The sequence below is a fragment of the Oncorhynchus keta genome, unplaced genomic scaffold, assembly GCF_023373465.1.
Source record: "Oncorhynchus keta strain PuntledgeMale-10-30-2019 unplaced genomic scaffold, Oket_V2 Un_contig_8558_pilon_pilon, whole genome shotgun sequence".
Lineage (NCBI taxonomy): Eukaryota > Metazoa > Chordata > Actinopteri > Salmoniformes > Salmonidae > Oncorhynchus > Oncorhynchus keta.
The window spans coordinates 20,185-33,047 of record NW_026290119.1 but is presented as its reverse complement, the minus strand read 5'-3'; the positions used below and the strand labels follow the sequence as shown (position 1 = coordinate 33,047).

The 12,863-nt window shown below is 47.8% G+C and overlaps 1 protein-coding gene across 1 annotated transcript in view; it reads left to right on the top strand.

Moving 5' to 3' along the window:
- The window catches only part of LOC127926870 (protein numb homolog), a 114,969-nt gene extending 112,445 nt beyond the window's left edge, over positions 1-2,524 (top strand). The window contains 3 exon segments of the mRNA XM_052512526.1: positions 773-792; positions 825-954; positions 1,161-2,524. Coding sequence (XP_052368486.1) covers positions 773-792; positions 825-954; positions 1,161-2,107 — 1,097 coding nt within the window. The 3' untranslated portion in view covers positions 2,108-2,524.
- The last annotated feature ends 10,339 nt before the right edge of the window (positions 2,525-12,863 follow it).

Here is a 12,863-nt window from a genome sequence, read left to right as displayed (position 1 = left end):
TCTGGACTGAGACACCAGACCAGAACAAGACAGACTGGTTCTGTTTCTATGGACTGAGACACCAGACCAGAACACAGACAGGCTGGTTCTGTTTCTATGGACTGAGACACCAGACCAGAACACAGACAGGCTGGTTCTGTTTCTATGGACTGAGACACCAGACCAGAACACAGACAGGCTGGTTCTGTTTCTATGGACTGAGACACCAGACCAGAACACAGACAGGCTGGTTCTGTTTCTATGGACTGAGACACCAGACCAGAACACAGACAGGCTGGTTCTGTTTCTATGGACTGAGACACCAGACCAGAACACAGACAGGCTGGTTCTGTTTCTATGGACTGAGACACCAGACCAGAACACAGACAGGCTGGTTCTGTTTCTATGGACTGAGACACCAGACCAGAACACAGACAGGCTGGTTCTGTTTCTATGGACTGAGACACCAGACCAGAACACAGACAGGCTGGTTCTGTTTCTATGGACTGAGACACCAGACCAGAACACAGACAGGCTGGATTCAACTAAACTGATTCCACAGAACAAGTCTGTTTCTATGGACTGAGCAAGTTCTGCAAAGTCATGATTGTCATCAATCAATCAAATCTATTGATAATGCTCTTTCTACATCATCTGAACACAGACAGGCTGGTTCTGTTTCTATGTTATTGTTCAGTTTTAAGATGCTTTCAGGTTCAATTATTAGGATTTACTGTTTCTATGGACTGAGACACGACTAAACATTCCATGATGTTCTGTTTCTCTGGACTAGGAGGTGATTGGACGACACCAGTGATTGTTTCTAGGACTCCTCCCTCCGCCAGACAGGCTCGTCTCCGACTCACCACTCCCACCGTCGCACGCCGTCGGAGGCTGACCGTTGGCTCGAGGAGGTCACCAAGTCTGTCCGCGGACTCCGACAACACAGGGTCCACAGCCCCCAGAACCAGACAGGCTGGTTCTGTCACCCCCAACCCAACACAGCCTGGTTCTCCATCCCCCCAACCCAGGCTTTCATTGTCCCCATGCCTTCCACCCAGGCCTTCCCTGCTACACTACCCCTAACCAGGCCTTCCAAATCTATTGATAATGCACTTTCTACCCCGGTGTTATTGTTCAGTTTTAACCAGGCCTTCCCTGCTTCCCATACCCCTAACCAGGCCTTCCCTCCTCCGCTGCCCTTCCCACTAACCAGGCCTTCCCACCAAGCTTCCGCGCTACCCCGGGTCCAACCAGGCCTTCCCCCAACCCACCAGCCTTCCCATCCCCCAACCAGGCTTTCATTGTCCCCATGCCTTCCACCCAGGCCTTCCCTGCTGCCCTACCCCCTAACCAGGCCTTCCCTGCTGCCCTACCCCCTAACCAGGCCTTCCCTGCTGCCCTACCCCCTAACCAGGCCTTCCCTGCTACACTACCCCCTAACCAGGCCTTCCCTGCTACCCTACCTCCTAACCAGGCCTTCCCTGCAACACTAGCCCCTAACCAGCCCTTCTCCACCCCCCCAACTCAGGCAGTTGCCCCTGTGGCCTTCATGTCCTCCCTGCCCCCTGCGATTCCCATGCTGGCCCCTCGCCAACCTGCCTACCACACCCAGGCCCCAGCCTCCTACCCCATGTCCAACGGGCTGCCCTATGCCCATCCCAGTGTGCCTGTGATGGGCATCACACCCTCTCAGATGGTGGCCAATGTGTTTGGTTCAGCCACTCAGCCCCAGGCGTACCCCACCCCCCAGCCCCAGGCGTACCCCACCCCCCAGCCCCAGGCGTACCACACCCCCCAGCCCCAGGCATACCCCACCCCCCAGTATGACCCTGATCAGCACACTGTGTGTATCCCCTTCAGCAACCCCCACCAGCAGCCCCTTCCCTTCCAGGCACCCAATGGGAGTGTAGCCTTCAACGGGGGTGGGGCCGACAGCTGGGCCCCTCCCTCCCTGCCCCCTCCGTCCTCCCCGGCCCCTCCCCTTCCCCCGCAACCCCTGGCGACGGCCGATCCCTTCGAGGCCAAGTGGGCCGCCCTGGAGACCCAATCCCGCCAGCGCACCACGCCGTCGCCCACTAACCCCTTCTCCTCCGAGCTGCACAAGACCTTTGAGATCCAACTCTAGAGACTGAGAAGCTGGGAGGAGGAGGAGGAGGAGGTGGACTGGGACTGAGGAGGAGGTGGTGATTATGGGGGAGAGGATACTTTTTTAATGAATTTGCAGGTTGGTGAGAGATGGGAGAGGAGCAGACTAGCCTTTCTCTCAGTCTCTACATCTGCCTGGATTGGCTTAGTGGAGGACCTGAGTGGAGGAGATGGATGGGTGGGTGGAGCTATCAGCAGGGATGAAGGATGGAAACAGTAGGACGGGAAGAGCAGATGGAGGTGCTGCTGCTGCTTACCAGACATTTAATTTGTATTGTGGGTTTAGTTGTGTTGTTGCTTTGGATGACGTGGAAGTGGACCCTGTGGAGTGGTGGATCTGAGAACACACAGCCCCGACCCCAACCCCGACCCCAACCCCGACCCCAACCCGAGCCCAACCCCAACCCGAGCCCCGACCCCAGGCCCAACACCGACCCCAACCCGAGCCCCAACCCCAATCCCGACCCCAACCCGAGCCCCGACCCCAACCCCAGCCCCAACCCCCCGACCTCAGCCCCAACCCCGACCCCAGCCCCAACCCCGACCCCAGCCCCAACACCGACCCTAGCCCCGACCCCGACCTGACCCCGACCCCAGCCCCAACCCCAACCCCAACCCCAGCCCCAGCCCCAACCCCGACCCGAGCCCTCCCAGCTCTCGAGACACACTCAAACAACTTTACCAGGGGTTGCTACCCCTTCCTCCCTCTCCTGGTCCAGCTCACAGCGCCCCCAGGTGGCTGGAGTATGATCTGCTCTCCCGACCACCTGTCAGGCAGAAGGACTGCAGCACTGAAAGAGAACTGAGCTTCCAGACCAGAGGTTCTCATCTAAAAACATTTTAAAAAATCTGAAAAAGTGAGAGAATGCCAAAATCTTTATTTTTATGCATTAAGGTATATTTTAAAAAATAGCTTTGGAAATCTAACAGAAGAGTTGTAAAGTAATCTCTGCCAAGGGCACAGAGGATAGCTAGCTACAATGAGGGGATGTGCAACCTGTATACAAGAAACTATCATATATTATAAATCTATATCTATTAAGAATATATTAGTGTACACAGCTCACGGCAACTGATTTCTGTGATGACTTGAAGAGAGAATGTGTTGACGGGACAGCTGTTTTATTTTGTGTTCCGTCTCATTTTGCCGTTCGCTGTTTTCATCCTGTGATTGGATGTTCTTCTCACTGTAAATAGCTCAATCATCATTGCAGAAACAATCGATGTGGAGCCAGCGGGCAGCAGTGTGGTCGGCAGTATGGGGTACCCTGGGGGTGTATTCATTAAGAACCAAACGGGGGGAGGGACCTACTTGAATTTTCCAATAGAAACTCTTGTTTCCTTTTGCGTAACGTTTTGCTACGGTGCGCGACTAATGAATACACCCCCAGGCTGCCTCTGCTACCACTGATCTGCCCTCTCAAGTCTCCTTACTATGATAGTACTAGTCTAGTACTCGATAGTACTAGTAATTAGTACTCATCTAGTACTCGATAGTACTGGTAATTAGTACTCATCTAGTACTCGATAGTACTGGTAATTAGTACTCATCTAGTACTCGATAGTACTGGTAATTAGTACTCATCTAGTACTCGATAGTACTGGTAATTAGTACTCATCTAGTACTCGATAGTACTGGTAATTAGTACTCATCTAGTACTCGATAGTACTGGTAATTAGTACTCATCTAGTACTCGATAGTACTGGTAATTAGTACTCATCTAGTACTCGATAGTACTGGTAATTAGTACTCATCTAGTACTCGATAGTACTGGTAATTAGTACTCATCTAGTACTCGATAGTACTGGTAATTAGTACTCATCTAGTACTCGATAGTACTGGTAAATAGTACTCATCTAGTACTAGATATTACTAGTAATTAGTACTCATCTAGTACTCGATATTACTAGCAATTAGTACTCATCTAGTATTTGATATTACTCGCAATTAGTACTCATCTAGTACTCGATATTACTCGCAATTAGTACTCATCTAGTACTCGATATTACTGGCAATTAGTACTCATCTAGTACTCGATAGTACTGGTAAATAGTACTCATCTAGTACTCGATAGTACTGGTAATTAGTACTCATCTAGTACTCGATAGTACTATTCGTTAGGACTTAACTACATTTGACTTCCATCTTCATTGTCATTCTTTTATTTTATTGCGGTAATGTTTGTACTGTGTTGTCGTTGTATATTAACACTACGGACAGTGTCATCTCCCAATTTTATTTATCCTTCAATGATATTATTTTTTAAATAAAAATGATTGATTTCCCCATATTATTCACACACGCACTATAGTACAGTAGTTCATCACTTCATGACTTGTAGTGAATGATGGTAAGTTAGTACTCATCTAGTACTGCAAGATAGTACTATTCGTTAGGACTTAACTACATTTGACTTCCATCTTCATTGTCATTCTTTTTCCAAAATTTATTGGAAAACCAGGTAATGTTTGTACTGTGTTGTCGTTGTATATTAAGGGCCTGACCTCTTTAATCTGGACAGTGTCAATCTCCCAATTTTATTTATCCTGACCTCAATGATATTATTTTTGGTCCTGATAAAAATGATTGATTTCTGACCCTGATATTTAATCTCACCTGACCTCTAATCTGGTGGGGGGCCTGACTATAGTCCTGACCTAGTTCATCACTTCTTTAATGACTTGGTCCTGAAATCTGATGGTCACCTCTAGGTTGACCTCTTTAATCTGGCGGTGGTCCTGACCTCTAATCTGGCAGGGGCCTGACCTCTAATCTGGTGGGGGGCCTGATATCTGTGGTCCTGACCTCTAATCTGGGGGGGCCTGACCTCTAATCTGGCGGGGGGGCCTGACCTCTTTAATCTGACGGTGGTCCAAAATCTGGCGGGGGGCCTGACCTCTTTAATCTGACTGGTCCTGAAATCCAGGGGCCTGACCTCTTTAATCTGACGGTGGTTATCGGGAAATCTGGCAAACCTCTAATCTGTCAGAAGGACAGGGCCTGACCTCTTTAATCTGACGGGGGGCCTGACCTCTTTAATCTGACGGTGGTCCTGACCTCTAATCTGGCGGGGGGGCCTGACCTCTTTAATCTGACGGTGGTCCTGACCTCTAATCTGGCGGTGGTCCTGACCTCTAATCTGGTGGGGGGGCCTGACCTCTTTAATCTGGCGGTGGTCCTGACCTCTTTAATCTGACGGTGGTCCTGACCTCTAATCTGGCGGGGGGCCTGACAGTGAGTCCAGCTGTTTGCAGTGGAAAGAGACAGAGAACCTGTTTCTCTTTCTCTGGTTTGAGTCCGAAATGGAACACTATTCCCTACATAGTGCACTACTTTTGACCAGGAGTAAGGAGCGGTAGTGTGTGTACAGTGCATTTGGAAAGTATTCAGACCCCTTAACCTTTTCCCCCATGTTGTTACGTTTCAGCCTTATTCTACAATTGATTCAATTTAGGGCGGCAGGTAGCCTAGTGGTTAGAGGAGGCAGGTAGCCTAGTGGTTAGAGGAGGCAGGTAGCCTAGTGGTTAGAGGAGGCAGGTAGCCTAGTGGTTAGAGGAGGCAGGTAGCCTAGTGGTTAGAGGAGGCAGGTAGCCTAGTGGTTAGAGGAGGCAGGTAGCCTAGTGGTTAGAGGAGGCAGGTAGCCTAGTGGTTAGAGGAGGCAGGTAGCCTAGTGGTTAGAGGAGGCAGGTAGCCTAGTGGTTAGAGGAGGCAGGTAGCCTAGTGGTTAGAGGAGGCAGGTAGCCTAGTGGTTAGAGGAGGTGGGTAGCCTGGTGGTTAGAGGAGGCAGGTAACCTAGTGGTTAGTGGAGGCAGGTAGCCTAGTGGTTATCACATTTACATAAGTATTCAGGCCCTTTACTCAGTACTTTGTTTGATGCACCTCCGGCAGCGATTACAGCCTCAGGTCTTCTTGGGTAGGATGCTACAAGTTTGCCGTACCTGTATTTTGGGAGTTTCTCCTGTTCTTCTGTACAGATCCTCTCAAGCACTGTCAGGTGGATGGGGAGCATCGCTGCACAGCTGTTTTCAGGTCTCTCCAGAGATGTTCAATCTGGTTCAAGTCCGGGCTCTGGCTGGGCCACTCAAGGACATTCAGAGACTTGTCCTGAAGCCTCTCCTGCATTGTCTTGTCTGTGTGCTTAGGGTCGTTGTCCTGTTGGAAGGTCAACCTTCACCCCAGTCTGAGGTCCTGAGCGCTATGGAGCAGGTTTTCAACAAGGATCTCTGTGTACTTTTCTCTGTTCATCTTTCCCTCGATCCTGACTAGTCTCCCAGTCCATGCTGCTAAAAAACATCCCCACAGCAGGATGCTGCCACCACCATGCTTCACTAGTCTCCCAGTCCATGCTGCTGAAAAACATCCCCACAGCAGGATGCTGCCACCACCATGCTTCACTAGTCTCCCAGTCCATGCTGCTGAAAAACATCCCCACAGCAGGATGCTGCCACCACCATGCTTCACCGTAGGGATGGTGCCAGGTTTCCTCCAGACGTGATGCTTGGCATTCAGGCCAAAGAGTTCAATCTTGGTTTCATCAGACCAGGGAATCGTGTTTCTCGGTCTGAGAGTCTTTAGCTGCCTTTTGACCAACTCCAAGTGGGCTGCGATGTGCCTTTTACTGAGGAGTGGCTTCTGTCTGGCCACTCTACCATAAGGCCTGATTGGTGGAGTGCTGCAGAGATGATTGTCCTTGTGGAAGGATCTCCCATCTCCACTCCCTTCTCTTCAGATTGCTCAGTTTGGCCGGGCGGCCAGCTCTAGGAAGAGCCTTGGTGGTTCCAAACTTCTTCCATTTAAGAATGATGGAGGCCACTATGTTCTTGAGGACCTTCAATGCTGCAGACATTTTTTGGTACCCTTCCCCAGATCTGTGCCTCGACACAATCCTGTTTCAGAGCTCTATGGACATTTCCTTCAACCTCATGGCTTGGTTTTTGCTCTGACATGCACTGTTAACTGTGGGACCTTATAGACAGGTGTGTGTCTTTCTACATCATGTCCAATCAATTGAATTTACCACAGGTGGACTCCAATCAAGTTGTAGAAACATCTCAAGGATGATCAATGGAAACAGGATTCACCTGAACTCAGTTTCGAGTCTCACAGCAAAGGGTCTGAATACTTATGTAAATAAGGTATTTCTGTTGTTTTCGCTTTGTCATTATGGGGTATTGTGATGTCATTATGGGGTATTGTGATGTCATCATGGGGTATTGTGATGTCATTATGGGGTATTGTGATGTCATTATGGTGTATTGTGATGTCATTATGGGGTATTGTGATGTCATTATGGGGTATTGTGTGTAGATTGATGTGGATTTGTTGTTGTATTTAATACATTGTAGAATAAGGCTGTAATGTAACAAAATGTGAGAAAAGTCAAGGGGTCTGAATACTTTCCAAAGGCACTGTATGTGGTGCACTACTTTTGACCAGGAGAAATGCACTATATAGGGAATAGGGTGCCATTTGGGATATACACTCTGTCCCTCAATCTGGTCTGACATACTTGTTTTATCAGGCCTTTTTAATCAAACGAGTTTTATCAAGCCTGTGAATACGATCAGTTCTCTGATCTCGTGAGCATGATCTGGTCTCTGATCAGTTCTCTGATCTCGTGAGCATGATCTGGTCTCTGATCAGTTCTCTGATCTCGTGAGCATGATCTGGTCTCTGATCAGTTCTCTGATTTCATTAGTTTATTCCACTTCTTTCCAGAACAATTTAAGCTAAAAAATATGTAATAAATTGATGGTGGAAGAAGAAAAACAAGCTTCTGGGTGTTTATGAGTTCCCTGTGTTCCCTGTGTTCCCTGCGTTCCGTGAGTTCCCTGCGTTCCCTGTGTTCCGTGAGTTCCCTGTGTTCCGTGAGTTCCCTGTGTTCCGTGTGTTCCGTGAGTTCCCTGTGTTCCGTGAGTTCCCTGTGTTCCCTGTGTTCCGTGAGTTCCCTGTGTTCCGGGTTCTGTGAGTTCCCTGTGTTCCCTGTGTTCCGTGAGTTCCCTGTGTTCCGTGTATTCCCTGTGTTCCCTGTGTTCCGTGAGTTCCCTGTGTTCCGTGAGTTCCCTGTGTTCCCTGTGTTCTGTGAGTTCCCTGTGTTCCGTGTGTTCCGTGTGTATTCCCTGAGTTCCGTGTGTTCCCTGTGTTCCGTGAGTTCCCTGTGTTCCGTGAGTTCCGTGTGTTCCCTGAGTTCCCTGTGTTCCGTGAGTTCCATGTGTTCCCTGTGTTCCGTGTGTTCCCTGTGTTCCGTGTGTTCCCTGTGTTCCGTGAGTTCCGTGTATTCCGTGAGTTCCCTGTGTTCCGTGTGTTCCCTGAGTTCCCTGTGTTCCGTGAGTTCCATGTGTTCCCTGAGTTCCCTGTGTTCCGTGTGTTCCCTAAGTTCCCTGTGTTCCGTGTGTTCTGTGTTCCGTGTGTTCACTGTGTTCACGATGCCTTTCTTTGATTCTGCTACTAGTGAATTACATATATTTAAAAAAGTAACTTTACCTGCTAAAACTTTTATGCAATGTAGGTAATTGTGTAAGATGAATTTTTGAAACCTCCTGCTTTGGGCTGGATGTTCATACATAATCTATGAGCAGAATTACTGTTTACCTAAATTATCCTTGAAATCGACTATTTTCTGGAAGCTGTGCAGTGTCATGTTCCTACATTTTTGACACATTGGCCAGCACCCACCGAGCAATTTGAGGTCCAGCCAATGGCTTTCGGCCCCTAGCCATTTCATTGACAGCTATCATTAGCAAGACTCGCACACAGCAGAGAGAGAGAGAGCAATGGCGTCCTGCACATATCTGCACACATATGACGTAGTACACCATTTTCAGGGACCCGTTTGGGCACTTGAATGCTACTTTCAGAACAACTGGAAAATCTCTTAAGATACGTGTTATTCTGATCCTCACCTCCTCTGACTGCGTGGGGGCGTTGTCATGACAATGTCCCCTTGTCCATCACATGGAAGCGAGAGGGATAACTGGGAACAACATCTCTTCTCCAGCAGGTGACGTTTTTTCGCATGGAGGTCCATGGGAGTATCGAATGTATTATTGTTGTTGTTGTTGTTGTTGTTTTAACGTATGGCATATTTTCTACGTGTGGCTCTTTTGATCGAATATAAGTTTTGTAATTATTAGGTTGTTATGTTACTGATATAAGTATGATATATTGGAGTTGGTCGTCACTAGTTAGCACAGCCACAAAGTCATTAACCCCATCAATTTCTACAATTTATCTTCATAAAATGTGATTTGAAACCTTAACCACAGTGTTAAAACTTATCCCTAACCTTAAATGAAAACCACAAAGTTAATTTTTAGTTTTCATGAATTCCTACGATGTAGACTGCCGTCTTTGTGGCTGTGGTAACTAGTGGAAACAGTGATATCTGCCCTCTGATTGGCTAGAATGGGTTCCACCTGATTTTTGCCTCCTCCCAAATGGCTTCTATTTTCGAAGACGTTTATTTTGGTTGTTAGAACGGCCTCGACATTATCTGGATAATGTGTCCGTCATGATAAATGGACCCGGAAGAAGAACCTCAACAAACCAGTGGCCATGTGCAGGAAGGCAGCGCTGCGTTATGGTGCGGACGTGAAACACTGAAGGTAGGTGAATGGAAATAAACACGCAGCAAATGTCAGTCCAGAGAAGGACATTAAAGTTGGTAACTGATGTATCTTGTCTAGTAGATTCAGCTAAGGTTGTCTGTACTCGTTAGTACATTAGTTTAACGTTACCAAGCTAAGCTTCACTATGAAAAGGTCTCGCATGGAAAACACGCTCCTGTTAGTTTGTGACAACCACCGCAACATGACAAACTCATTTCTATTTTACATTTAGATTAGGTCTCTGACTAACTCGTTTGTAATTGTGGAAACCACATTAGCTAATAGGTTAGCTGACTGACACACTTTATTATGTAGCGACATCAGTCATCCATTCTTCAGAAACATCCGGATTTATTTTAGCAACGCTTATTAATAGCTGTTAATCAAACTTGTCCAGCGACCGGACTAGTTTGTACCAGCTAACTAGCTACACTTGTAAACGACAGTGAATTAATTACACAATGTTGTCTCCGGTATTATATACCCTGCTGTTTGCACTCCCAAGGGTCGGATTCACCATCAAAAGCATTTATCAGAGGCATTTCCGTCATCTCTAGAAACACTAACCAGTCGCTGGGTTGAATGTGTCATTTACTATCAAATAAGCATTAAAAACAGAAGGCTGAAATTCAGGGCGTTCACACATCTGCAGGAACCCCACTTGATGATGTTTAAACTGGAGGTGAGTCTGGTATTACGTGACAGCCACCGTTAATTATATATATATAGTGTAGAAAACAGTCTACTAACCGCTCAGTTGACAGTGCAGACAACACATCTCAACATAGAAAACCCTTGATAAATATGATCAAAGGTCGGGGGCAACAACGGCATCTACACGGTGTCCTTCGTCCCCGGTCTGTCGGCCACTGGGTACCACCAAGGAGGGTGAGGGCAGGAGCGACACCATGTACTTGTTAACTAGCGCACGGTGTCCTTAATTAGCGAGTTAACTAGCGCACGGTGTCCTTAATTAGCGAGTTAACTAGCGCACGGTGTCCTTAACTAGCGAGTTAACTAGCGCACGGTGTCCTTAATTAGCGAGTTAACTAGCGCACGGTGTCCTTAATTAGCGAGTTAACTAGCGCACGGTGTCCTTAATTAGCGAGTTAACTAGCGCACGGTGTCCTTAACTACCTAGTTAACTAGCGCACGGTGTCCTTAACTACCTAGTTAACTAGCGCACGGTGTCCTTAACTACCTAGTTAACTAGCGCACGGTGTCCTTAACTACCTAGTTAACTAGCGCACGGTGTCCTTAACTACCTAGTTAACTAGCGCACGGTGTCCTTAACTACCTAGTTAACTAGCGCACGGTGTCCTTAACTACCTAGTTAACTAGCGCACGGTGTCCTTAACTACCTAGTTAACTAGCGCACGGTGTCCTTAACTACCTAGTTAACTAGCGCACGGTGTCCTTAACTACCTAGTTAACTAGCGCACGGTGTCCTTAATTAGCGAGTTAACTAGCGCACGGTGTCCTTAATTAGCGAGTTAACTAGCGCACGGTGTCCTTAACTACCGAGTTAACTAGCGCACGGTGTCCTTAACTACCTAGTTAACTAGCGCACGGTGTCCTTAACTACCTAGTTAACTAGCGCACGGTGTCCTTAACTACCTAGTTAACTAGCGCACGGTGTCCTTAACTACCTAGTTAACTAGCGCACGGTGTCCTTAACTACCTAGTTAACTAGCGCACGGTGTCCTTAATTAGCGAGTGAACTAGCGCACAGTGTCCTTAATTAGCGAGTGAACTAGCGCACGGTGTCCTTAACTACCTAGTTAACTAGCGCACGGTGTCCTTAACTACCTAGTTAACTAGCGCACGGTGTCCTTAACTACCTAGTTAACTAGCGCACGGTGTCCTTAACTACCTAGTTAACTAGCGCACGGTGTCCTTAACTACCTAGTTAACTAGCGCACGGTGTCCTTAATTAGCGAGTTAACTAGCGCACGGTGTCCTTAACTACCTAGTTAACTAGCGCACGGTGTCCTTAACTACCTAGTTAACTAGCGCACGGTGTCCTTAACTACCGAGTGAACTAGCGCACGGTGTCCTTAACTACCTAGTTAACTAGCGCACGGTGTCCTTAACTACCTAGTTAACTAGCGCACGGTGTCCTTAACTACCTAGTTAACTAGCGCACGGTGTCCTTAACTACCTAGTTAACTAGCGCACGGTGTCCTTAACTACCTAGTTAACTAGCGCACGGTGTCCTTAACTACCTAGTTAACTAGCGCACGGTGTCCTTAACTACCTAGTTAACTAGCGCACGGTGTCCTTAACTACCTAGTTAACTAGCGCACGGTGTCCTTAACTACCTAGTTAACTAGCGCACGGTGTCCTTAACTACCTAGTTAACTAGCGCACGGTGTCCTTAACTACCTAGTTAACTAGCGCACGGTGTCCTTAACTACCTAGTTAACTAGCGCACGGTGTCCTTAACTACCTAGTTAACTAGCGCACGGTGTCCTTAACTACCTAGTTAACTAGCGCACGGTGTCCTTAACTACCTAGTTAACTAGCGCACGGTGTCCTTAACTACCTAGTTAACTAGCGCACGGTGTCCTTAACTACCTAGTTAACTAGCGCACGGTGTCCTTAACTACCTAGTTAACTAGCGCACGGTGTCCTTAACTACCTAGTTAACTAGCGCACGGTGTCCTTAACTACCTAGTTAACTAGCGCACGGTGTCCTTAACTACCTAGTTAACTAGCGCACGGTGTCCTTAACTACCTAGTTAACTAGCGCACGGTGTCCTTAATTAGCGAGTTAACTAGCGCACGGTGTCCTTAATTAGCGAGTTAACTAGCGCACGGTGTCCTTAACTACCTAGTTAACTAGCGCACGGTGTCCTTAACTACCTAGTTAACTAGCGCACGGTGTCCTTAACTACCTAGTTAACTAGCGCACGGTGTCCTTAACTACCTAGTTAACTAGCGCACGGTGTCCTTAACTACCTAGTTAACTAGCGCACGGTGTCCTTAATTAGCGAGTTAACTAGCGCACGGTGTCCTTAACTACCTAGTTAACTAGCGCACGGTGTCCTTAACTAGCGAGTTAACTAGCGCACGGTGTCCTTAACTACCTAGTTAACTAGCGCACGGTGTCCTTAACTACCTAGTTA